Source organism: Cibotium barometz, chromosome 55 (assembly GCF_041138505.1).
Source record: "Cibotium barometz isolate CiBa-2024 chromosome 55, ASM4113850v1, whole genome shotgun sequence".
In the NCBI taxonomy this organism is placed as follows: Eukaryota; Viridiplantae; Streptophyta; class Polypodiopsida; order Cyatheales; family Cibotiaceae; genus Cibotium; species Cibotium barometz.
Genome location: NC_141100.1, coordinates 6,854,370 through 6,878,748, shown reverse-complemented (window position 1 = coordinate 6,878,748; position 24,379 = coordinate 6,854,370). Strand labels below are relative to the sequence as shown.

The following is a 24,379-nucleotide window of genomic DNA, read 5'->3' as shown; positions in this document are numbered from 1 at the left end:
TTGGTTCCAATATAAATTTCAACTTCAAACCAAATAACGATCATGGATTGGGAATTGTTGTTTGTGGTAATGGTTGTTGTATGGATGATGCAAGGGGTGGGTGGCCTAATAAGGTCCACATTTTCCAAGACATGTTATGGTAACTAAGGCGGGCCATGCAGCTAGGTGGTCTTTCGTCGGGGGGAACTCTAAGGTTCCATCGTGTTGATCTATTTCAAATGCGTTGAGCAGAACAAGAATGTGATTTTGATGCCATCCAATTGTGCAAACCTCGTCCCAAGCTTTTGTGGAAGAGTGTCCATGGTTGCTATCAATTATCAAACCTGGGAGGTGTCATATTCTTAGTCCTCATCTTCACCATCCCACATCTTATTACAAGCTCTACATATACCAATTGATGTTGTTCGAGCGGTTGTATCACACTTACTAGTGAGAATGCCCTCGATCCATGGGATGAGTCTTCCCTATTTTGAAGTTTATTTTCAAGGACTGGTTACACTTGCGTATATATATGTGATTGGTTTCCCAATCAAGAACCAACCAACCTTTTGTATCTCATGTAAGGCCTTCCAAGGATCATGGTATATGACCATTTTCTCTAAAAATCCATCACCATGAATGTGTGGTGGAAGCTTAGTCCAAAGGTCTTAATCTTTGGATCCTGCTAAAGGATGCCTAAAGGTTTGTTGTTGTGTTCCCATAGGCAAGTTTCACCCCCACGAGGCAGCTTGTGCTTATACGAGACATGGGTTTTCCCAAGCCTCCCAGTAATCATTGGTGATCATGTTAACATCTGCACCACCATCCAAGATTGTGGAGACCATCGTCCTTTATAAATGATGTAATAACATGACATTCATTTCATCGCTTTTGAAATAGTGTCCCAGCTCATCTAACTTGTTTATGGGAACTTTTGGCTGTCCTTTTATCTTGGAGGACGGAAGAAGAGTGCTTAGTGTGGCATGGCTCATTCTCCTCCTCTTTATTTTTTCAAGAGTGTGGGCTCTTAAGTTCCCAGTTATCGTCGAGTCAGATAAGTCCAAACTTGAGAAATTTCTTAAAATAAATGGAGACTAGGACTTTGAAGGATAAGAAGGGATGCAAGGCTTGTTGTTAACCCATGGGGTGAATACCTAGGTCGGCATTGCGTTTCATTTTCCACTCTAGAGGTGTATGTGCACATGATTTGTTCACATTGTATTATTCATATGATGCACATATTATATGGTTTATACCTTAGGCATGAGGGTGATTGGGTTTAGCCACACTGCATTGGTTGTATTCTATGAAATCTCACCCATTCTTGCCATGTGGCAATGTATTTTCTATATAATGAAGGCATGGGTGGGGGAGATCTAATTCCCCTCTACCCTAGAGTTGAGTGGGTGTGAGATTGCTCTTGTGCAAATCCTCCTTGAGTGGGTGTGAGATTGCTCTTGTGCAAATCCTCCTCTTGTTCCCCTTGCTCTCTTGTTAGTTCTTGTGTGAGAGAGAGTGTGTGTTGCAGGGGTGGAAGATCCCTTGGTCCTTCTTCTTGCAATGTAGCTAGTGAGAAGGTGCGAGGTTGTATTGCAAGAGGGAGTTTTGTGTACTTGAGCATTTGCATCTTGCTTGGAGGAGGATGGGGAGAGTGCTATGGTCTTCTCTTGCGTTCATTGCATGTGGGATGGTGAGAGCATTCTATGTGGGATTAACCTTATCATTGGGATTGTTCATGGAAGAGAAGGTTGTGTTAAGGGATTTGTATAATTGTGTTGCTTGCTTCTTTGTTCATTCCATTCATTAGGGTGTCAGGTGTAGTGTAGGTTTTCTCTATTCTCTCTCTCTTTATCCTCATCCCCAAGAGCTTGTATGAGAGGCAAGCATTTGGGGCCCAAGCCTTATCGTCTTCCAATGGCTTGCGAACACCCGAGAGCACAAAAAGGCTACACATTGGTTCTGTTTGCCGGGACATGTTCATAGGGAGGGAAACAATATCTACAAACAGAACTCCACCAACTACTCTTGGATTGAGAGAAAGCTAATCTTCTTTGGAGGCCAAGACATCAACAAACAAGTGGAGGCCATCACACAAATGGTATCAAAATTCAAATTTTCAGCTTCTTGTTGATCATTGCAAAAGTTCATTTGAAGAGAGTCATGGCACGTGTGAGTGTAAATGCAAAACAAAGCTCAAAAATTCCATATTCAAGGCATGGTACTTGGCTAGCTCTTAAAATCTCTCCTCCTATGGTCAAGGAGGCACACACTACTCACAAGGGTGCCTACAATAGTGCAACAGGCTAGCCAAGAAGGCTCAGGGGTGCCGTTTCCCTTTCAGCAGACTTAGCCTGTCTGCTGAAACAACCACAAAGGTCATTGTTGCTACTGTGGAGACTTGAGAATTGTGTGATGTTAGAGGGCTGGCCTGGCATGCACATGGTGGTTTTTTTAGCAGGATTGGAGGGTAGGGCTGCGCGGGTAGAGACAAGAGATAGAAGTGAGTTTTTCTTACAGAGTTGCAGGCGTGGGCAAGAGACCGAGACGAAGGTTTTTCTCTTATAGAGCTGCAGGCATAGCAATGAGCAGAGAGTAAGCAGCTAGACACAAAAACCTTCACCCCCCCACTCCTAACCCCTTCTTAATTTCCACCTGCCTCTTAGCCTCACCAGTGACCACCCCTACTAACATTTTTTCTTTTTAGAGTCTTTCTTTTTCTTTTTTACAAGATGAAAAATCACTAACCATAATGTATCCTTATGAACCTTTTATCAAACTACCCAAAACTAACTAACCAACTAACTTTTTGATAAACTAACCCATTCTCAGAAAACTCAAAAGGAGCAACCATCATCTATCCCCTCTTATTAGATTCACTAAGTGTCCAGAGGGGAATAAAGGGTGTCTCACACGATAAGGATCACTTCACTTTTTGCAAGGAGGCATTTAATCACTCTTGATTTTTTTTATTTTTTTATTTTTTTATTTTTGGCACCTTCTCGAGTATTTCTCCAACATTTGGGAAGGGTGAATTGTGCACATAGCATCCACACATTCTACATAGTGATTTGATTACTCATCTTTGTATCAGCACTCCATGGAGATATAAGTGGACCATACACTCTTGCGTGCACCCCCATTTAGCTTCACATGGAGGTGTTACACTATGATACATATCTTGTGCCCTCTAGTGAGGTAGCATGTGCTTTGACTAGCACACCCATCAGGTATCTAGATTATCTTACATCAGTGGTTGCACTACATTTGTCCTCGTATACTCAACAGCCACTTTAGATTATCCTAAATTAGTGGTTGAGCTACATTTTTCCTCGTACTCAACAGCCACTTTAGATCATTTCGAGCCAGTGTCTATGGACACTATGCACCAAAAAGCCTCAACAACATCGACTATTTCCCATCCTTTGACTTGTTCTTTTTATCAGGAGGACTTCTCCCCAGTTCATTGTGATACATTAATGGAGGAGTGGCATGTTGGTACACATTGTGATACTATGCCTTATTTGGAGTCATTAGCTCCACATGTATCATCATTAGGCCTTATGATTCATGGTACTTAATATACATCTATGGCCTTTGCTAGAGCACCATCTCTAGCCAATTTCATTTGGGATCTAGGATCCACTTTGGATGATCCTTGAACCATATCCTCACCATAAACTTATGCTTCATCGATCGCCCCATTGTTTACATTACAGTTTGCTAGGGCACCCACCTTAGCATCATATGCTTGGGATCCAGGCATACACTTATGGGAATCCATTGAGTTTCCCATCTTCATTTGGGATCCTGGTGGATGGACTATACATTACAGTTTGCTAGGGCACCCACCTTAGCATCATATGCTTGGGATCCAGGCATACACTTATGGGAACCCATTGAGTTTCCCATCTTCATTTGGGATCCTGGTGGATGGACTATACATTAGAGGTGGGGGAGCCTCTCGCCGCTCTTCATCATTGATATGTGCTTCACATTAGAGGTGGGGGAGCAACCTATATCTCCTTCATTGACATGGGCGTCATCGACACATCTTTTTGATCTTCTTCGACCTATTTTGCTTTATCATTTTTATCTCTTTTTGGTACTTCCTTCCGTGTACTTCCACTTTGAAATCCTTTCCCGCATTAGATGGGATCAAATGTACATCAAAGGTGGGAATGTTAACCCACGGGATTAACACCTAGGCCGTCATTGAGCTTCATTGTCCACGCTAGGTGCATGTGCACATGATTTGTTCACATTATTATTCATTTGATGCACATATTATATGGTTTATACCTTAGGCATGAGGGTGATTGGGTTTAGCCACACCTCATTGGTTGTAATCCATGAAATCTCACCCATTCTTGACATGTGGCAATGCATTTACTATATAATGAAGGCATGGGTGCAGGAAATCCGATTCCCCTCTACCCTAGAGTTGGAATCCACTCTTGTGTCTTGTCCTTGAGTGAGAGTGTGAGCTTGCTCATGTGCAAAGCCTCCTCTATTTCCCCTTGCCCTCTTGTTAGTTCTTGTGTGTTGTAAGGGTGGAAGATCCCTTGGCTTTGGAGGGGGAAAGTGCTATGGTCTTCTCTTGGGTTCATTGCATGTGGGATAGTGAGAGAATTCTATGTAGAACCCTTAATCTTATCATTGGGATTTTTCATGGGAGAGAAGGTTGTGTTAAGGGATTTTTATAGTTGTGTTGCTTGTTTCTTTGTTCATTCTATTCATTAGGGTGCTAGGTAGTGTAGGTTCTCTCTCTCTCTCTCTCTCTCTCTCTCTCTCTCTCTCTCTCTCTCTCTCTCTCTCTCTCTCTCTCTCTCTCTCTCTCTCTCTTCATCCTCATCCCCGCCGAGAGCTTGTGTGAGAGGTAAGCATTTGGGGCTTAAGCCTCCTACGCATCTTCCAACGACGTGTGAACACCCGGGAGCACAAAAGGGCTACACATTGGTTCCTGGCACTAGAGGGAGGCTTTATGTGTTCTCGAGTGTTCACACATGCTGTTGGAAGACGATGAGAAGGGTTGGGCCCTAAATTTTTGTCTCTCACACACAAGCTCTCGGGGATGATGATGAAGAGAGAGAGAGAGAGAGAGAGAGAGAGAGAGAGAGAGAGAGAGAGAGAGAGAGAGAGTAGAGAAATCCTACACTACCTAACACCCTAATGAATGGAATGAACAAAGAAACAAGCAACACAACTATACAAATCCCTTGACACAACCTTCTCTCCCATGAACAATCCCAATGACAAGATTAAGGGTTCTCATGTCTAGGCTTGGCCTAAACATGAAGATTGCAAGATGGTAGCGAACACCATTGTTGTGTTGTATTGCAGGAATGGATAATCAATTACATTTTATGATGGTGAAGGTAATGGGGTGCTCCGAAGGGGTGCAAGAAAGTGGACACATCCCCCTATGCCCTAGCATGTACGCATTATGGGCGGGTTAGGCTAATGACCCATCAACACTTGGCACACCCGGTTTGTAATGCGGACTCAGCGAACCCACAAGTATAATAGTGGTATGCAAAAAATGAAATCCCATGAGGTAAATGCAATACCATGCTATATTATAAAATATGAATATATGAAACCATGAATCAATAATGATGTCCACACTCCAAGAGCATGGAGTGGACCATGTAAAACTACCATATAATAATCTGCATGAACCTCCAGCATCTACATCATAGGATACAAATAGCCTATCACCATAAAGATATATCGCTCGTTTTTTGCTGAAGAATCTTCAGCAAAAAATTGGTACATATAACAATGTCGATCCTCCAGTAGCTAGGACATATGCTAAGAAAGGCATACCACCAAAAGAATAAGTCGATGAAGCACATAGTGACAAAGAGTCACCATAGAACCATGCCAAATAAGATCTAAGCATCTGCATCAAGAAAGCATGGATGGTCGGATCATCCTCCAAAGAAATCATCAGATCTGAATGATCCACCAAAGGTACTAGATCAAGAGTATGATCCTCCACTAGAATATCATCTAGAGCATCATAATAGTCTAACTCGGACACAACATCATAATAGATATCATCATCATCAAAAGAATGATCATCATGACTATGATCCACATAAATATCCTCCTGAAGAACATGTGTGTCACCAATCAAGGTGAGAAGAAAAATCTGCTCCTTCCTCCCTGTGCACTGCATAGCACAAAGAGGGTCTTGAAGAAATATATGTGCTCCAAGCATGAGAATATCCTCATCAAAGAAAATGAACACATAGAACCATAAATGTATGATATCTACATGCCAATAGCATATGAAAATCCATACTCTCCTAGTGCAATATATAATCCATAAGCATATGCCTAAATAACCATCATATGTAAGAGCATAGAGAAATCTCCATGAATAACTACATGCCTTGTTACCCATCATAGGCAACAACATGAATATTATCTCATGTGAATATCTATAAATCCACTTTTGCATGGATAGGCAAATCAGCCCCATCATGCCTCGTAAAACAATGGGATAACTCTCTATCACATGGAAAAATCCATCAACATGGATCCAATCATGCATAGAAATATTATGAATATCATCATGGATCACCATGGCATCATCAAAAATAATATCATGAGAAACAACATCATCATGGGAAACATCATCATCATCATGATCAAGAGAAAGTAAAAACTACATCATCAACATGATTGGCATGAAGATCAATATCATGTGAATCTGGAGAATCATCAAATAAGATCATATCAATGTGATCATCACCATCAAGCATAATAGGCTCAATCAATGGAACCTCCAAATTTGGATCATGTGCAGTAGACTCACTGTGAGTCTCTACACTCACATGAAGAACTGGATCACCATAAATAGAGTGAAAGATACTCATCATATTTGTATCAATATATCAATACTAGCCAAAACTAGCTCCTATGGATCATCATCAAGAATCAATGAGAGAGTATCATCGACTACATCACCACTAGAAGCAGGATCAAGAATCTGCATATCTACAACTAGAGTAGAGACTGTGAGCAAGTCATCCTCCTTTGAAAAACCAAGGCCACTCCGATCATAAGGATCTTGGTAAGACACATGAACATAAGAAGCTGTCGGATTTCGAGTATGGAAAGAAAGCTAACATCATAGACATAGCCACCTTAGGTATCATGGAAAACCACACCTTCAGACTACGAGGTGATATGCAATCAGAATCACTATCTGACACCAAAGCCTCCTTTGCCACGGATTTATCTTCCAACTCAAGAGCTTTATGTAGTCGACTGTCACTAATAGAGTATGTGTACTCTAGTGAATCATCATCCTCTTGACCATCAGCCAAACCATGGGATCCATCTGAATGCGAAGCTAGGGACTCCGAGAACTCCTCCTGGCACTTTCGGCCTTCCTAGTTTTCCCATGCCCCACCATATCCATCCAAATATCTGTGCTATCAAGGTCAACATCACTCTCATCGTCGTTATCTGACTCTGAGTCAGTTTCATAAGCTTCCTCTAGCTCCTCTATGGCTGATTGCAATATTTCTATCCTCCTCAAACTCGAACAAGACTTATGTCTACCCCTCTCACAATAATCATATGCATCCTCTAGAGTATCTAAAAAATCACAAAGTTGGCTCCTAGTTTTCTCCAATTTTTTAGATGATGATGCTTTCTTCAATGCTTTAATGATTCCATACAATTTGCAACCAAATCAACCATGCAATTTAATATTTGTATTTATCCCCTTTCCTACATGGCATATGCAACAATTTTGCACTGGGATGTTATATTGCACCCACTTTTATAATCAGTTATCTTTCCTCCCAAAACATGTATATTTGATTTGGTTATGTATTTTCAGAGCAATTGAGTAATTTAAAGTCATAAGAACTTCATCATGGATGTTTGGCACTCTAGCTTGGAAGTCGGATCTGTGTCTCAGACTTCTGATCTTGGATGCTCGGACTCCTTACTGGACATTATCCTCATGAGCCACCAGATAATTGAGCCTGCTCTAGCACCGGCGCTTCCAACTAGCATTGGTGTTTACACAGGCAGTGCGCCGGAGATCGTTGCGCATGGCGATGGTAGCAAGAAGCTGAATGATCCGGATGGTCCACCCATTGGCATTGGTGTTGGTTCCCATCTGGTAGAGAACACCATTGTTGTAGTTGTATTGCAGGAATGAATAATCAGTTACATTGTACGATGGTGATAGGGTGCTCCAAAGGGGTACAAGTAAGTGGACACACCCCCCTATGCCCTAGCATGTACACATTATGTGGGCGGGTTAGACTAATAAGCCATCAACATCTCACACATAGAATGCTCTCACCATTCCACATGCAACGAACCCAAGAGAAGACCATAGCACTCTCCTTTTCCTCCTCCAAGCAAGATGCAAACCCTCAACCACACAAACCTCCCTCTTGCAACACACTCTTTGTCATACAAGAACTAATAAGAGGGAAAGGGGAACAAGAGGAGGCTTTGCAAACAACAAGCTCACACCCTCACTCAAGGACAAGACAAAAGAGTGGATTCCAACTCTAGGGTAGATGGGAATCAGATCTCTCCCACCCATGTCTTCATTATATAGAAAATACATTGCCACATGTCAAGCATGGGTGACATTTCATGGATAACAATCAATGAGGTGTGGCTAAACCCAATCACCATCATGCCTACGGTATAAACCATATAATATGTGCATCAAATGAATAATACAATGTGAACAAATCATGTGCACATCATCTAGAATGGACAATGAAGCTCAATGCTGGCCTAGGTATTAACCCCATGGGTTAACACTTGCTATGTCCCTCGTGTGACATTTGCGCTCACTTAGCTCATACTCGCTTGGAGGTGGTCTTGGACTGACCAATCATAAATAGTTCAATGACATAAGTTTCTTGATCAATGCACATATGGAATGTTCCATCTTTCTTCTTCACCAAAAGTATGGGTGAAGCAAATGGCGATTAGCTTGGTTCCACCCATCCTGTATCCAAGAGCTCCTTGACTTGCCTTAGTAAGGTCACTGACCAAAGACACGTTATGTGAATACTCTTATGGGTTCCTTTCGTTTAAGGTAATCTCGGACATTGACTCTTTACCCTTTCCAACATTCCTTGTTCCTTGTCCGAACGTAGAAGAATAGGAACTTGGTTCCATATAATGAGCTGCTGTGGAACGTAAGACTCCTACTTGCACTGTGTGTACTTACTATTGTGTGTTTTGAGGAACAATTGTCCCTAATGATACATCACAGGAGGACATGTCCCCGATTGTCGTAACTGTGGTGGTTGTTGAGTTGTTTGGTTGGTCTTGGTTAGCTTGGGATAAAGCACTATAGTCTATTGTATTGTCTTTCCAACAATTATTCCAGATTGGGTTTGTATCAAGGGCTTCACTTTAGTGAAACGAGTCTTTAGTGCTTTCTGAACTAGGTCTGATTCTCAAGCTACAAAGAAACTTTTTTTTGTAACACAAAAATAGGTTATTTATTTTTGTAAGTTTTGAGGTTTTTTAAAGCTTATTTTGAACCTTTTTTTTGGTGGGCTCTTATCTCTAGGTTCACACCTCTAAACTCATGTGTCTAGACTCACATCTAGAGGTTCATGTTTACATATTCACATCTCTAGACTCACGTGTTCAGACTCATATCTATAGGTTCATGTTTCACATGACATAATATTGTGACTAGTATCAAGGCAAACTATAGCTCTTTTTCGTTTAACATGCTTACCCACCCCACGAGAATATCTAGCCTTACCTTGAGACGTATTTCAAGAGTAAGTATTGACCAATTTAGAGTTTAAAGTTCATTGTTAGGGAATTGGTTCATTGTGTTAAGTTCTTCATCTTGACTCCTAACATAATGTCAAGTGTTCTCAATGTGTACATGGTACCGTAGGTCTTCCACTAAGAGACCATCCTTGCTGGGACTTCTTTGGAGGCTTGTAAATTGCTTTGTAATTCAGCTTGAGCATTAGAATACCCTTCTATATAATCTTGAGGACTAGGTACATTTTGGAATCAGAGCATAGATGTGCAAACATGGAAGCTATATTATCATCTTTACAAGGTAAGAGTGATGCTCCTAATTTGGATATGTAACGAGGTGTAGCAACCCCTTTTGTTACATAGTTTTTAGATCTTGCAATGGATCCATAGAAATCGTCATCTTCACTCGTTTTCCTGGACTCTTTCTCAATGGATCCATAGAAATCCTCATCTTCACTCTTAATGGCTTCTAGCCAATGTGAGTTCGGGTGGTAGTGCTAGCAATGTGCACACAATGTACACAATACATTTGATCCACAAGTGAAAGAGGCTTTAGGGATTGTGTTCAATTGAGCTCATCCCCTTTTTGGAGTTTCTTTTTCAAGCAAAGTGGCATAGAATTTTGTGATGAAATTTCAAAGATCAATTTCTCTTTAGACCTTACCTCCATTGGCTTAGATGACGAATATTTCATTTCTCTTTAGACCTTACCTCCATAGGTTTAGATGAGGAATATTTCATTTCATGATTATCCTCCATCATGGTATCCCATCTGACATATTACTTCTTGTAACATTGATAAAAAGAATGTAGATTTGAGACTGTCATCAACTCTAGGGTATGGAGCAGAAGCATGGATATGGGTAATGGAGTCTGATGCCGAAGCAGAAACACTAGTATGGGTGGTGGACTTCGATGTGGATGCTTGATCTGTGATGGCTCTCTAAGAGGTGTCCTGTCAAGGCTAGGCCTGTGTCTCATCATGCTGCCTCAGTACTACATTCCTATGTCATCTGAGCTCCATGCCTAGGCATCTCTGATCCTCATACTATATCACCCATGAGAGTGCGCTGAATCCCACTGAGAGAGAGAGAGAGAGAGAGAGAGAGAGAGAGAGAGAGTAATACTAACATCTTCCGAAAACCCTAAGACCAAAAAGTAGTACAATGAATTCATGAGAATACCAAATCATGGGAAACTGAAAAGAAAACTAATTATCCATGCCCTGATAACATGTATGTGCATTGTGAAAAGAAAACTAATTATCCATACCCTGATAACATGTATGTGCATTGTAAATACAAGAAGAACACAGATACAGCATGGGCAGCATGCGCTGATAACATGTGCATTGTAAATACAAGAAGAAGACAGATACAGCATGGGCTCATGTGGGTATAAAACGAGATAGCAAATACACCATGGGGTCATGTGGTACAATAAGGATAACAGTAGGGAGACATTGTTATCATCCATCAAGTATGTCCAAGAAAAAAGGGTCTATGAAACCAATGTTACAATGAATCCATGAAGGAGCGAAAGGAAAAACAAAAAAAAAAAACAAATTAGCTACCTAGATAAATCCATTATGTGAGACCATCCTCGCCATGCTTGATCAGTAGCATATGATACATCCATCAGTTGTCCAGAGGTGCATCATCTACCACCTATTTGACTGACTTATCATTGGAGTTATGCAGGATCGAAAGCCAAGCAACCTTCCTACCATGAAATGGTGAACGGAAATGCTACGCCGCATCTCTTTGGGGAGAATCCATTGCACAACTCAACTTCTGCTGAGATAAGCCAAGTATTTTTATGATCCTGATCATGTCTGCTTGATGCACGTATCTTGAAAGTTCATACTTGAACCAGTCATCTTTCTTCTCAATCTGAAGCCAATTATACAAAACCACCACCCCTGTACTAGCTTCTTTACCTGCTTCTGTTTCTGTAGCTCACCATTTGACTTCCAAACTGTGACAAGAATGGAGCCTCATTCCTAGAATCCAGCTTGAAACGACAAAAAGCTGACTGTACCTCTTGTTTTATATGACCATAAATTTTGCAGGAACCAGGCCTTCTGCTTTTTCTAGATGTCCTGCACAACCAAGAAAATCAATAATAATCTCTGATGATAGAAGAAGAAAAGTGCCTGCCTTCATGTACCTGTCCAGAATGGCAGCAAGCTGTAAGACGCTGATAAAGGCAACCGCATCTGGCTTAATACCCTCGACCTGCATCTGAGCGAAGAGTTCAAAAGCTGCTCTGATTTCACCGCACTGGGAGACAGCATTCTGATAGTGCATCTCCTTAAGACAATTTCAACACAGTCTATGCTCCCACATCAACTATACATGAGCATTTCACACGGCAAGATGTGCTTCCAAATTACTAGCAACAAAAGCAGTACAGATTGGCACATGGAGCAAGAAGACAAGTGAAGGTAATCTTGTCCTACATCACCCCCTGGAGGTCCATTTTCCCGAAAAGGTGCCTTGCCCATTCTGGATATATGCTGCAATCATGGCACCACAAAAGGCCTAGTTCCTCTGATGCATTGTGTCAAACTATCCAAACTGCCACACTTGCCATGCATGGCATTTTGTACAATGCAATCTTGCTCTTGTACTGGGAAATATATGGGATTCCTTTTGATTTCACCTACAAATGCATAACCCAAATTGCACATATTCTGTAATGCCACAAATCACATCAGGAAGCTGAAACCTTTGATAACACTACCACTGGTGATTAACTATTATCAAACAACCGGTGGTTTCAAGGGTGACACATAGTTAAGAGATGTTCCGCATACTTCAAATCAACGGGAAGGTGCATAAAATCATAGGCAGCCATTGTCAGCATAATACCCTACAAGAAGAAGAAGGAAAGAAAGAAAGATATATCAACATCTACATAAGACTTAGATGGTCTATGAGACCAAAAGTAGTACATGTAACGCATGAGAGACTGTAAATTGGGCTGTGAAAAGAAAAGGTTAAACAAAACTCTCAAGCAGAACAATATATGCCGCACATTATGGCAGCTCTGCATGTAAAAAAGGCCTCACAGACATCCCGAAAGGGGAGTCAGTCATGTGTCAACATCATATGCAGAAAAAATTCTATCCATGGCCACATCATGTGGTAGAGTACTCTTGTGCTGCTGCAGGATGTCCCTGATCAGGAGCCGTCGTAATGATGTCACCTAAGATCCATAAGAACTTTTGGCTCTCTAATGCTCCTTGTCATCTATCGATGGCGACCCCTAGGGTGCACTAGGGGACTATCTCAAATGCTATGGATACAGCCATTGGACGTGGTCTGACGCATCAATCCGTCTCCTCATAATCCCTCTAATGCTGTCATGAATGTGTGCCCCCATCTGTCATGTAAGGAGGATCAAGGAAACTTGTAATAGAAGTTTGATACAATTGGTGGCTATGTGCACTTTGCACCCCTATGCAGACTGACAGTCTGCAATGATCAACCGTCTGTATACTATGCTCTCGGGCTTCTTTAACATTAATCATGCCAATTCTTCACTGCTCCAAGTGAAGTGGAGTAAGATTGTCCCCAAACTCTAAACGCGTTTGGCTGTCCCTAAGTTTCATGAGAAGCTGCCACTTGTGTCGTGTCCTTGCCTGCCCTCCAAACATCAATGAAAGAGCACTCCATTCTCACTTTCTTGCATAGCTGAAAAATCTAGATCCTACTATGCCAAGTATAGGGTACGATAAGTGATGGGATATGGGAGAGCTGAATAAAAACAGTCAATCGACCCTATATGCCGGGCAAGGGTCCATCTAGGCTGTCCATCATGGGTGATACAAGAAGGCTAGAGATGTCGATAGTCTGCTGTGAGGATGAGGCTGCTCAATGGCGGGCTAAGATCTCTTGAATCTGGGGCTGATGAGCTGGGGATGGCCCGGGGTCCAACGGGATGAGGGCATCTAGCTCTGTGGAGTGTGCATGCCTGATCTGATGTGACTCCCATGGGCTTGTTGTGAGGGGCCACTATGGTATAGGCTCTTGTATCCACTGTGATGGGCTCTGGTGCCTCCCTATCCACCCCTGTAGGCTGGAAAAAACTGGTGACGGTAAGTTGAGAGGAGGGTTGTTGGGGACGAGGACCTTTGAGTAGTGACTCTCTATGTTGTCTAAGCTCCAGTAGGAAGAGTCCAAGGCACCTCTGATCTAGGTATTCCATGATCCAGGATAAGGGTCCAAAGCCCTCTCTGAATAGACAATGAAATCTCCCTCTGATCTCATAGTAGACTGGGCACTAGCAAACATAGTGCTCCTCCGACTCAACCCCTGTCTGACAGAGTCTACATGTCCTATCCTCTCTGGGTATCTGCTCAGCTTTGCTAGTCTCTATCCTCAGTCTATGGGATGATACCCTAAGCTGGCCGATGGCTATCCTCATAGCATGGGACGTGAAGGCATCAAGATAACTTGGTCTCTGTATGAACGGAATCTTCTATTCCTCAAGAGTAATCTTTCAAACAAAGGATGCAGGTGCTCAGCGCCGGAATTTTCGAAGTACATATGATTCCAATCAAAGAGAGAGAGATTGAATTTGTGAGAACACTGTCCCACAAACTCACAAAATTCTGCACTTGTAACTCAAGGCCCAAGTCTTCAAGATTTCTCAAAAAACAAGCAGCTTTTCATGATGAAACTCTCCAAAGTCGCTCCCAAAGGTACTGTCTACGCTTGGGTCACCCTAAAAATACCTCTGGCACCCAAGAGCAAACATAAAACACTAATCTGTCGCGAAGAAACAAGCTGTCCATTTCTGAAATTCTGTTTTCAGCCCGTAAACACTTCACAGAAGAGCTTGTCCCTGTATGATATGAGTCAGGGAAGCTCTGCTTATGCACATGACGGAGAGAGAGTACTGTAGGGGCTGCCATGGGACTGTCCAGAATAGAAAAACAGCAGACCACCACCTTGTATGTCAGCGTAAGAGAGAAGGAGAGCTTGAAAATCACATGCCCAAGCCAGCTATATGCACATATGCAAGTTGGCCAGCTGAAAATAACCTCCCTTGCCTTCTTTTGCAATTCAACTAGCTCAAAATAACTCCCAAGCCCTTTTTAGCAACTCGTGGAGCTATTTGTAGCTTCCAGGCGCCCCAAACTTGTGTTTTGGGCATTTTTACATTATTTATCCATTTATCCAGAACAAGATGCAGTCAGCCAACCGATCAGCATCTAGGGTCCATATAAATAGTTGAGCATATCATTCATTCATATCATATTCAGCCTAGAGGACATCAACGCTTGGAGCCTTCAGCACAAGGAGCATAAGCGATTGGAGGATTCAGCACATCAGCCATCAGCGTTTCATCCATCAGCATATAGGAGCATCAATGCTTAAGCATTGAGCCTTCATTCAACAAAATGCAGCATCTACAGCATTCAGCCTACAGATCATCTTGCGTTTTGCGTTTTCAGCATACATACAGTTTTCAGCATCCTTGTTTGCATCATTTTGCTATAGCCACTTGGTGAAGGTAAAACTCAGCATTCATACATAGCCTAGAACAGTCCCAATTAGCCCCTTCTCACAACCTCATATTTGCAGCCTTCCTACATCCATTGGGAAGAGTGCATAGGCTCGAGATTGGTCATCATTGGTGCTTCTACAACCATGTACATTTCAGCCCGACTCTTGGTCCTCAGAGATCTTGCGTTTGGCTTATCGTCAGTCCACACTCAGACTCTTCAAAGTAATAAAGCAAATACTATTCCGGTAACAGGATAGCGAGGCCTTCAGTGGGTAATTCGGGACCCCATACGGTGTACATTTTCTATCTCTCTCTCTCTCTCAAATCTCTTAAAGTTTGAAGTCTTAAAGTGGATTGCTAAACTCGTGAAACTCAGGATACAGAAGACAGTGTAAGCATGTGTGTGACAGGATCCTCAAATTACGAATACTTCCGCTGCATGTTACACTTATCACTTGTATGTAAGCCATTTTTGACACTAAGTAAGACACATTCATTCCCTTGTAATAGAATACTTGTAAGCTTTTCTCTTCTCTATTCTTGCTTGCATGTATGCTAGCTTGATGGATGCTTGCTAGATAGGTTCGTTTGTAGATTGCCCTATTGTATAATGTATTAGCTCCTTCTTCTCCCACTTTTTTCTTTTCGGAAAAGAGATCCTTCTATTAGTTACCGAACAATACAACCATAATGGCTAAGTACAAACTCAGCTCCATAGGGAAGCGAGAATCAAGAAAATTGAAAAAGGGAGAAGAATGCTCTTCTTCCTCAGCTGGAAGCGCTGGGAGGAGAAGGAAGTGGGCTCACCACCACTATCACTGAGAAAAGGATTGTGACACCAAATCCTTAGGAAGGCCTCGCGGCGCTTATGCATGTGGTCGGAGCCACCCTGAAACTTCGTCCACTGTCCACGAAGGGTATGAATGATATCAAGCCAAATGCTCCGGATGGATTCCGCTGGCAGGGTGAGGGTGTCCTTGATGGCCTCACTACTACAACGAGCTCTCCAAATGTGCCATGCTGCGATACTGCTGCAAATCTCCCATCTTTGGTTGGAATCAGGGGTCCAATGATCAGTGGAGGGAGTTGGAACTAGTACTACAGAAATATGGAGATGAGAGACCTACAGGGCAAGCTCCCTACCCTCCTCATATGCCATGGCAGCCTCGGCCTTAGTGGCCCAAGCAACTGTGCCCCAAATAACTGTGCGGAAGGGGGGAATCTGTTGTTAAACTTGTTGAGCCTTAGGGAAATCCTAAAGGCAATAACTCCAGAACTCTTGGAGAGGGCCACATCTCGAACAAACTGTCAGTCTACCTCCGATGGGCCAACCAAGTGCCGTGCCAGCGCTGCCACAGAAAGAGAGTGATATTTCGCGGTGCGGCCGAAAACTATCTCACAACGTCTTCTAGAAATGTCAGAGAAACTAAGGACGGAGGCCCTAAGACTACTAGTGCCTTGCTGCTGCTAGAGTGCCCTCGATCTCGGCACCTGAATCTTGCGGCCTAGTCGCACGGTGTAGGCAAAGAAAGGGGTGCTAGGAGCCTCCTCACTGTCATAGGGATCATGCCATGTCCACTCCCTCGGGTCTTAGTGGAGTCGCATGAGAGGGCGACGCCCCTCCATCACCAAGGGTGCCCATGGGCTGGCCCATGGCTTCCCAAAGACTAGGCTTTGAACCATACAAATGCTTGCCTTTTGACACTTTGACATGACACATTTGCCCGTGAAGCAATGCCGTGTAACCTTATGGAGTTCAGGCCCCTTCTTCACCAAGGGGCGATGGAATTACTTGGCTTTACAAGCCCCCCGTGTGGATTTTCCACCCCCTCCATCATTGTAGTCTCCCTTACAGAGTGGCCAGCCGAAGAGTGAACTCCCCCTCCTGTTTTTTGGTTATCACAGACCTCTCATGAGGGTTCTTTGTACTTGGAGGGTTGTAGTCTGTATCACGCAGACATTTTCTTTTGATTAATCAGGATCTTTCTTGAACAAAAAAAGAAGAAAGCTGCAAGATTTGTCGTTGTTTTGAAGGGAATTAAACTTGGTTTTTATGGTTTTACAGGAGATTCTTACTAAAGGGAAGGGGGAGAAAGAAGATTTGACTCTATTGCACTCTCCTCATGTGTTCCCCTTAGCAGTCATCACAGCAGCAGCAATGGCAGGTTCTTCGCTTACTCTTGCAAGTGGTGCTGTACCATTTCTCTCTTTTCCCTTGGGGTAAGGGCCTTTCTTCCATCTTTTTGCTTTTGCATTTATGATCTTTCTACCATGGATTTGATCCAAGAAGGGGAAGGTTAGGATGTGCAAAAAATTGCTAAGGTTAAGTTTAAGGTCAGGGTTAAGGTTAGATTAATGTTTGTAGAAAAGCTGTTATGGTGCTGAATTTGTACTCCATGAATTTTTCCCTTCTTTGCCTTGGATTTGATTGAGGAAGGTGTAAGGCTATTTTTTGGATTTCAGAAAAGAATAAGTAAGTGTAGGTTTGTTTTGATTAAAAATGTGTTGGCAACATGAGGTTGCAGGAGATAGGAGTGTTTGCAAAGTCTTCAATTGACATATCTGTGTTCTCACTAGATTCACATGAGCAAAAGTCATACGCTAAACAGGGTGGTCTTCCTTTTCAGATCAAAATTATCTAGTACTCTTTCCTCTCTACACAGCTTACTTTACAAGCAACAAACTGGAGGAGAGAGACAGAAAGGAGGACAGAAAATTTCAGCAGGTACAACTACTCTACTAAAATACCTGAATTCTATTCATGCTCGTCCCTCTTGTTCTTGGATACATCAGTCATTTGTACTTCATGGCTCCATGTAGTGCACAGACCCCTTTCTCAAGGTGTTTTTTTCTCTGTGCATGGTCTGACTTTTAGTCTATTCATGGCACACTTTTACTACTGCGTGGTCTCATAGACCCTTTGGGTCCTTCATATACGTAAATAAAATATTTTTTTGTTTCTCTCCCGAGAGGAGAGGAATAGAATTCTGAGACGGGATTTGATCCAGATGCACACCAGGGAGACTTGGTCAGGTCCCCTTCCCACAAAGATGCAGTACTACAGAGATTATTTCCTTAGATTCACAGAGGATGGATTTGTCAGATGACCAGGCTACATGGATGTACACGTGTCATGCTATGAGGGCGCCTATTGGCCAAATTAGAGTTTCCTCTCATACTCTGGAGATTGAGGCATGGAGAGCAGCACGGACCCTAGAGAGGACAGAGTATGCAGATTATGCCACAGAGAGGTAGAGTCAGAGGAGCATTAGATATGCAGATGCCCTATATATTATGAGATCAGAGAAAGATACTGTGACATGAAAAAATAATATCTTTCATTTTCAACTTTGTATAAAATTTTGTGGCTTTGCAATGGTAATAAGGTGGAAGCTTGTCCAAGAAGATTGCGGCGGGCACGTAATAAAATGACATCATGGTGGCGGCTTGGCGGCTACCCCGACAACATCTTTCATCAATATTTTGCATTTCCTAAAGTTTGTGTAATGTGTGGATGTGCCCATTGCAAATACCAAGTATGTTCTATAAATACTTTGGTATGGTTGTATAGGTGAGTGATGGGGAAAATAAAAGTGGGTCTAAATGTATGCATGGCTTACCTTTGTAATATTAAAATGCTATTTGCTACAAGCTAGCATGTAGAAAGCATGTGGATAGGTGCCAACTTGGCTACAAACTTGTCTCATGCAAGTATCTTTAGTCAAAGATCTCCAAATTAAAAATTAGAAAAAGACTTTGCCTAAAGAAACATTTCATAGACCTCCTCACTAGTGTCATGGGAGGGGATGCACATCTGAGGTCCCAATTGAAGCATGTAATCAGTTGGGATTTCAGATTTCATGAGAAAATTCCTCTTTTGCATTTGAAGATGAGAGGTAGACTCTGATATGTAACTTGTTGAATGAAGTTTGATGGTTGTCAAGCTAGGATTTGAGATGTAATTGTTTTTTGGTATTTATAAATATATATATTGGTTTAAAAAAAAGAATTTGGTATACTAACATTTTTTGAAGGGTACTTTTATTTTGCAAGTGTCACATGAAAGACGACAATATTATTATGGTATAACCGGTCATGTGAATTTTACATACCTACCCCTCAAAATCAAGCCTGCCAGTCAGACACACTGGTGACCGTAGTATGTACACAGTGCTCTCTCTCTCTCTCTCTCTCTCTCTCTTGTATAGTCATTTCATCCCATGTCCCTCTCTCTCTCACACATGGTGATAGTACACAACACACACACACACACACACAAGGACACACCTATACAGCCGTCTCACCTCGTGTCCACTCCGGCTGCATTGGTTGAACTTGTGTCGTATGGCGTGGGCGGACTGATCATACACAGTGCTCTCTCTCTCTCTCTCTCTCTCTCTCTCTCGTATAGTCATTTCATCCCATGCCCCTCTCTCTCTCACACATGGTGATAGTACACAACACACACACACACACACACAAGGACACCTATACAGCCGTCTCACCTCGTGTCCACTCCGCCCGCATTGGTTGAACTTGTGCTGTATGGCGTGGGCTGCTCTCTCTCTCTCTCTCTCTCTCTCTCTCTCTCGTATAGTCATTTCATCCCATGGGTAGATATGCATCGTCCACTGCGCAATGTTAACCCTTACTCTCTAGTTTGTATCATGAATGAGATGAAAGGCAAGGACTTTGCTAAGTTGGAGTCTCAAATGCAAAGAGAAATGCAGTTTTGGTGGTTTTAATCCCTACTTTCTATGTTAAAAGAGAGGTAACTAACTTGCTTGAAGCTGGGTTCAATTTTCCTATAGAGAATTCAGAATGGATTTTTCCAGTTGTGGTTACTCCAAAAAAAGGTGGAAAATGGCGTGTATGTGTGGACTTCCGTCCTTTAAATGCATGCACAAAGAGGGATTATTTTCCTCTATCCTTTCAAGATGAGATTTTGGATCAGGTTGCAGGCCATGAGTTATATTCAGTATGTGATGGATACTTTGAATACTTTCAAATCCGAATTTGTGAAGAAGATCAAAGGAAAATCTCATTTACCACCCCTTGGGGAGTGTATGCCTATCAAGAGTGAGTAGTTTATGAGATAAAACAGAAGTAGCCACAGCTTCTCTCCAAAACATGGGGGGAAGACTAGAATGATGCAACGAAGATCTCACCATCTCCTTCACGGTCTGATTTTTCCTCTCAACTACTCCATTCTATTGAGGAGTATAAGGAACTGTTGTCTGTTGTTGAATACCTTTCGATGAAAGAAACTCATCAAAGGATACAAACTCACCACCATTGTCAGTCCGCAAGAATGAAACTGTAGAGTGAGACTGATTCTCAACCATGGCTATGGCTATCCAAGTCCTGAAACTAGCAAAAGCATCAGACTTCCGAGCCAAAAAAACATACCCATACTTTCCGAGTAAAATCATCCACCAAAAGGATGAAGTACTTAGCCCCTCCAAGGGACTCAACCTCCATAGGTCCAGCCAAGTCTGCATGTATAAGCTCGAGCATTCGTGTAGCCCGATGTGTAGCCTCCCTTGGAAAAGCATCTTTGTGATGTTTGCCCATCATGAAAGACGACCATATATGTGGTACATGACAGAGCTAGGTAAACCAAGAACCAACTGCGGGGAAACAATTTTTTGCAAAGCAGAAACAGGTACATGACGAAAGCGTGAATGCCACAAAGAGGTCTCATCGATGGAGACTAAGGCATGAGAAGGAAAGAATAGTTGATGGATATGAGTGTCGGATTAGGGAATCTGTGAGGGCTGAAGGTGTACATACATGCAAGGACTGAAGTCAAGGCTGGGAGGTGAATGAAGAAGAAACCCCTCTGTACTACTCTGTAAAGTGTAATTTATTCAAGAGAAGCAACAAGGAATAATAAATTGGCTAAAATTGGGGTTTAGGGGATGCATACCTGTGTGATTAGAACAGAAATTTTGATGCAGTTATTACACCCACTGCATGTTCAAAGGCCTGTTTTCCAAGCTCCACATTTCCCCAATTTCTACAAGCACCCAACACAGTTTGCCACACAATGAGATACGGACAAAGTGGCATCTCCTTGATCATTGCTACTGCCTTGTCTAGTTGACCTTCATGGCAAAGGAGACCAACCATGCCAATGTAGTGCTCAAGAGTTGGAGCAATGCCATAGTCTGTGCTCATGGCCCCAAAGTACGTCTGACTCTTACTGAAAAGTCCTATTCGACTGCATGCATAAAGAACAATAACAAAGGTGACTGAATCTGGCTTTATACCTTCTCCTAGCATCCTGTCAAAGATACGGAAAACATTTTCACTTTCTCCAAGCTGGGCATATCCTGCAATTAGTGAATTCCACGCGACAACATTTCGAACTGGAAGCTTGTCAAACACTTGTGCTGCTATGGCAAGCAAGCCACATTTAGCATACATATCAACCAAGGTGGTGCCAACAACAAGGTCTCTTTCCAACAACCCCTTTCTTTCAATCTTTGCATGTATTTCTTGACCCTTGTCTTTGGCTCCTATGCTGCCACAAGCTTTCAAGCTGCAAACAAACGTGACAGCATTTGGGGAGACACCCTCAAGTTGCATCTCTTCAAAACACTTGAGTGCTTCCTCACTATACCCATGTTCCACATATCTTGCAATCAGTGCGGTCCACGAGAACACGTCTCGGAATGGAAGCTTGTCAAACACTTGTTGTGCTTTGGCAAGCAAGCCACATTTGGCATACATATCGACCAAAGCGTTGCCAACAACAAGGTCTCTTTCCAACAACCCCGTTCTTTCAATCTCAGCATGTATTTCTTGGCCCTTGTATGTGGCTCCTATGCTGCTACAAGCTTTCATGCTGCAAACAAACGTGACAACGTCCGGAGAGACACCCTCAAATTGCATTTGTTCAAAACACTTGAGTGCTTCCTCACCATGCCCATGTTCAGCATAGCCGGAAATTAGTGAATTCCACGATACCACATCTTGAACTGGAAGTCTGTCAAACACTTGTGCTGCTATGGTAAGCCAACCACATTTAGCGTACATATCAACCAAGGTGTTGCCAACAACAAGGTCTCTTTCCAACAAACCCTTTCTTTCAATCTCAGCATGCATTTCTAGGCCCTTGTCTATGGCTCCTATGTTGCTGCAAGCTTTCAAGCTGCAAACAAATGTGACAGCATCTGGAGAGACACCCTCAAGTTGCATCCGTTCAAAACACTTGAGTGCTTTCTCACAATGCCCATGTTCAACATATCCTGCGATTAGTGAATTCCATGAAACAATGTTTCGAACTCGAAGCCTGTCAAAGACTTGCTGTGCTGTGGACAGTGAGCCACATTTAGCATACATATCGACCAAGGTGGTGCCAATGACAAAGTCTCTTTCCAACAACCCCTGTCTTTCAAGCTCAACATGTATTTCTCCCCCCTTGTCTTTGGCTCCTATGCTGCCACAAGCTTTCAAGCTGCAAACAAACGTGGCAGCATCTGGAGAGACACCCTCGAGTTTCATCTGATCAAAACACTTTAGTGCTTCCTCACCAAGCCCGTGTTCAGCATATGCTGTGATTAGTGAATTCCACGATACTACGTCGCGAACTAGAAGTTTGTCAAACACTTCTTGTGCTTTTGCAAGCAAGCCACATTTAGCATACATGTTGACCAAGGTGTTGCCAACAACGAGATCTCTTTCCAACCACCCCTTTCTTTCAATCATGGCATGTATTTTTTGGCCCTTATCTGTGGCTCCTATGCTACCACAAGCTTTCAAGCTGCAGACAAACGTGACAGCATTTGGGGAGACACCCTCAAGTTGCATCTGTTCAAAACACTTGAGTGCTTCTTCACGATGCCCATTTTCAGCATATGCCGTGATTAGTGAATTCCAAGAGACTGCGTCTCGAACAGGAAGCATGTCAAACGCTTCCCGTGCTTTTGCAAGTGAGCCACATTTGGCATACATGTCGACCAAGGCAGTGCCAACAAAAAGATTGCTTTTCAACAACTCCTTTCTTTCAATCTCAGCATGTATCTCTTGGCCTCTTTCCAGATCTTTCAGCATTGCACAAGACTTCAAGAAGGCCACAAAAGCATGGCCATTGGGATGTATAGAACCGTCCTTTTGCATTTTCTCGTACAGGTTGAGGGCATGGTGTGGCTTCCCACATTTGATATAACCTGTGGCAAGGGAATTCCAAGACCACTCATTCCGGTACACCAACAGGTCAAAAACCTGCTGGGCATCACGCATGCTTCCAACTTCCACCAACATTGAGACGAGGTAGTTCCCCAGTGATCTATGAGCTTCCAGCCCATGTTTGCGCATATAGGCATGCAAACGCAGCGCACGCACTTGGTCTCTCTCCTTCCTGCACATGTGCAAGATGCGTGCCAACTCCTCAAAGGAAGGCTGAGGCAGCAACCCTTCTTCCAAGAAGAGCAGGGCCTCCTCTAAGCTGAGCATTCTCCAACCACAACCACTACTGTTCTTCACTTCTTCATGTGCTTTGTGCATTCTCTCAATTGCACAAGGCTCTTCTGTTTGCTCGATCCTTAGACTGTCTTTAACCCAACTAGCAGCTCTCCATCCACAAAGACGCCTGGGAAAGTGCATGCTTGAAGTCTGGGGCTTTAGGGTTTGTCTGTAAAACGCACCCTCTCACTCGATCCGAAAGCATCATCACTCGAGAAAGAAAGGGAAATCAAGCACTTACTTTGCTTTTTCCATTGTCCAACCAGTGCAGGGATCCCTCAAGTAGTCCTTCCACAAGCGCTCGTTCCGCGCTCGCGATGCTGCATCTCCTACTCGGGCATACTGAAGTTGGCACGTAGAACGCATCGAGGAAATAAATGATTCTAATTTCTAGGACGAGATTGAGTTCCACATAAATGCAAAGTAGAATGCTTTTTTATTTAAAACTAGTAAACCTATTTGAGTGTTGGGAGAGAGATTTGAACCCACACAACCCTCATTAGAGTGTGGGTGCACATGCATGTGTTCCCAGTAGGTATTGTGTTGGAGATGCTCGAAGATGTGTGAATCGAACAGAACAAGGCACCGATCGAATCGAACAGACCATGGCTTGGGCATTCCATTCACTTCC

General features: G+C 42.8%; 1 protein-coding gene across 4 annotated transcripts; it reads right to left on the bottom strand.

The window, feature by feature from the left end:
• Positions 1 to 11,134: 11,134 nt before the first annotated feature.
• Positions 11,135 to 24,147, bottom strand: LOC147607305 (pentatricopeptide repeat-containing protein At2g39620-like). Of its 4 annotated transcripts, none has more exons than XR_015264677.1 (3): positions 21,209 to 24,147; positions 11,932 to 12,636; positions 11,135 to 11,863 (listed from the first exon to the last, which is right to left on the bottom strand). XR_015264677.1 is itself a non-coding variant. In XM_086790334.1 (2 exons), the coding sequence occupies exon 1, from the start codon at positions 23,887 to 23,889 to the stop codon at positions 21,217 to 21,219; it is 2,673 nt and encodes an 890-aa protein (XP_086646460.1). In that variant the 5' UTR covers positions 23,890 to 24,131; the 3' UTR covers positions 11,135 to 12,457; positions 21,209 to 21,216. The 4 variants fall into 4 exon arrangements, 2 of the variants coding, with proteins under 2 accessions (XP_086646460.1, XP_086646459.1); XR_015264678.1 differs by having other exon boundaries at positions 11,932 to 12,426; positions 21,209 to 24,131; XM_086790334.1 differs by having other exon boundaries at positions 11,135 to 12,457; positions 21,209 to 24,131.
• Between the last annotated feature and the right edge of the window lie 232 nt (positions 24,148 to 24,379).